The following is a 2,094-nucleotide window of genomic DNA, read 5'->3' as shown; positions in this document are numbered from 1 at the left end:
CTGTCGGTGCAGCTGAAGATGCCAAAACTGGAACATTTTAAACATCGGTTTGCAGCGAGTCAAGGGGATGGCAAAGGTGGTAGGGAAGTAAAGACAGATAGATTGATAGATAGCTAGATATATATATAGAGAAACAGCATTCTATTGTGTTAAGGGATCAGAAATTGTATTCAGACATGGTGTTTATCAGTATTGGAATGAAGATGCTGGGGTTCTGAAAAAACGGGTTCGACAGTGACTTTCAGAAGCACAATAAATAATAAAAAGATAAAGGAGGACTAAAGAAAGGAATGAGAAAGCCAAACCAAAGGAGGAGAGGAGGAAGATAGAAGAAAATTCCAAACACGATAAGAGAAGACATAAAGGCAATCGGAGGGACAGAAGAATGCGAATCAGGGCAACTTGGAGAGAAATAAGTTCGATTTTGTGAACCTTCAACAACTTGGGGCGAGACCGACAGAAAAAGGCAAGTATTTTTTACGGGAATTGCCAAATACATAACAAAAATAACAATGATGATAAGTAAGAGGGGAAAAAAACGTTACATACACAATAAAAACATAAAAAATATAACAACAATGATGATAAGCAAGAGGAAAAAACAAAACAAAACAAAGCATATATAACAAAATACATAACAATAACAATGATGTTACATAAGAGTGAAAAAAAAATAAAAAGATGAATCAGAACAATGAGACGCACTCTTGAAGGGGATGGAGATGATCATGGACGCCCCATAGCCGAAGGGAAGGTTCCGCCCCATAGGAAGACTCAGCGTGGGCGTGAGGACCAGGACGCTCTCGGGGGGCAGTGTCAGCCTCCGCTCCGGCGTCAGGTACACGAAGCCCGACTGCCGCGAAGGATCCGTCCTGCAGGAGGCGAGAGAAAGGTCCTCGAGTGTGAACGCGACAGAAACATAAGGTTGTAATATTACTTCATATACATATTTATATATGTGTGTGTGTTGTGTGTGTGTCTATGCATAACATAAACATTAATGCTGACGGAATAAACCGAACTGTTTCCACTTTCACATCCTTCCTTTCTTGTCTATCAGTAGCACTGCAGAACTGTCACCACCATCACCAAATCACACATCTAATGAACCGTCTTTCAATTTCCGTAAAAGTTCCACCATCCCAGTCCTCACTCAGAGTATTTCCAGTTTCAAAGCACCACAAGGATTAGCTAATTCACTGAACACGTTATACCGTGCCTTCGATAAACACTCGTTGACCAATACTTACTCGTTAACAGCGAGAGCCTCGGCGCCAGAAGCCATCGCCAGGATCACTAGAACAGCGGTAATTCCCGCGCTTCTCTGGACAGCCGCCATCTTGCTCTGAAAGACGACCACTTAGTTCCCCCGAAGCGACCAGCTCGTGGCACAAGAATGCATACAAGGGCTTTATGTCCAAGTCACAAGCTATGTCTGAATATCTTGCGAATGGTATGAATACTTTTATATCCTCTCGATGGCAGTATTTGAAGGGAATTGAGAGAGAGAGAGAGAGGGAGAAGGAGAGGGAGGGAGGGAGAGAAAGAGACAAAGACGCAGAAAGAGAGAAACAGAGACAGAGACAGGTAGAGAAGGAGAGAGGACTAGCCAACCACTCACTTCTTCCCGTTGCCGAAGAACTGTGCCCGGTGCCCGCCTCGACCCAGCCTTATATACTCGTCGCCCAGCCTCTGCCGCTGCCAGAACCTGCCTCTCGCGCTCGCTCTGGCACTTGCGCTTATGAACAGCTGATGCTAAAAAATTTTACATGGCGCGTGCACATCCTCGGTCCATTTCCTAGTGCCAGAAAAATAATAACAAAATTGAAATCTATGGATATTTTGTATTCCTCTGAATAAAAACGACCTTTTCATAAACTTTCGAATCAAAGCGATACTCCGATAAAATATTAGCATGCAAGTGTAGAGAGTATGATTCGAAAGTCGTTATTTTCACCATCATCGGTCAGGTTAGAAATTTTCCTATTATTGATGCCGTTTTCTCCAACTTTTTATTTCTATTCTTTTATGATTCTTATTAAATTTTTGTTATTAATACATCAAAAAGTGATCATAGTGAAAAGTGAGCATATT

At 42.2% G+C, this 2,094-nt stretch overlaps 1 protein-coding gene across 1 annotated transcript in view; it reads right to left on the bottom strand.

The window, feature by feature from the left end:
• LOC113822928 (uncharacterized) overlaps positions 1-1,671 on the bottom strand; it is a 3,007-nt gene extending 1,336 nt beyond the window's left edge. The window contains exons 1-3 of the mRNA XM_070144300.1: positions 1,622-1,671; positions 1,251-1,345; positions 706-872 (exon numbers count right to left, since the gene is read on the bottom strand). Coding sequence (XP_070000401.1) covers positions 706-872; positions 1,251-1,339 — 256 coding nt within the window. The 5' untranslated portion in view covers positions 1,340-1,345; positions 1,622-1,671. The remainder of the gene's footprint in view (positions 1-705; positions 873-1,250; positions 1,346-1,621) is intronic.
• Positions 1,672-2,094: the final 423 nt, after the last annotated feature.

The sequence above is a fragment of the Penaeus vannamei genome, chromosome 31 (assembly GCF_042767895.1).
Source record: "Penaeus vannamei isolate JL-2024 chromosome 31, ASM4276789v1, whole genome shotgun sequence".
Lineage (NCBI taxonomy): Eukaryota > Metazoa > Arthropoda > Malacostraca > Decapoda > Penaeidae > Penaeus > Penaeus vannamei.
Note: the sequence above shows the minus strand (reverse complement) of the source record. Positions and strands in the feature narration are given on the sequence as shown.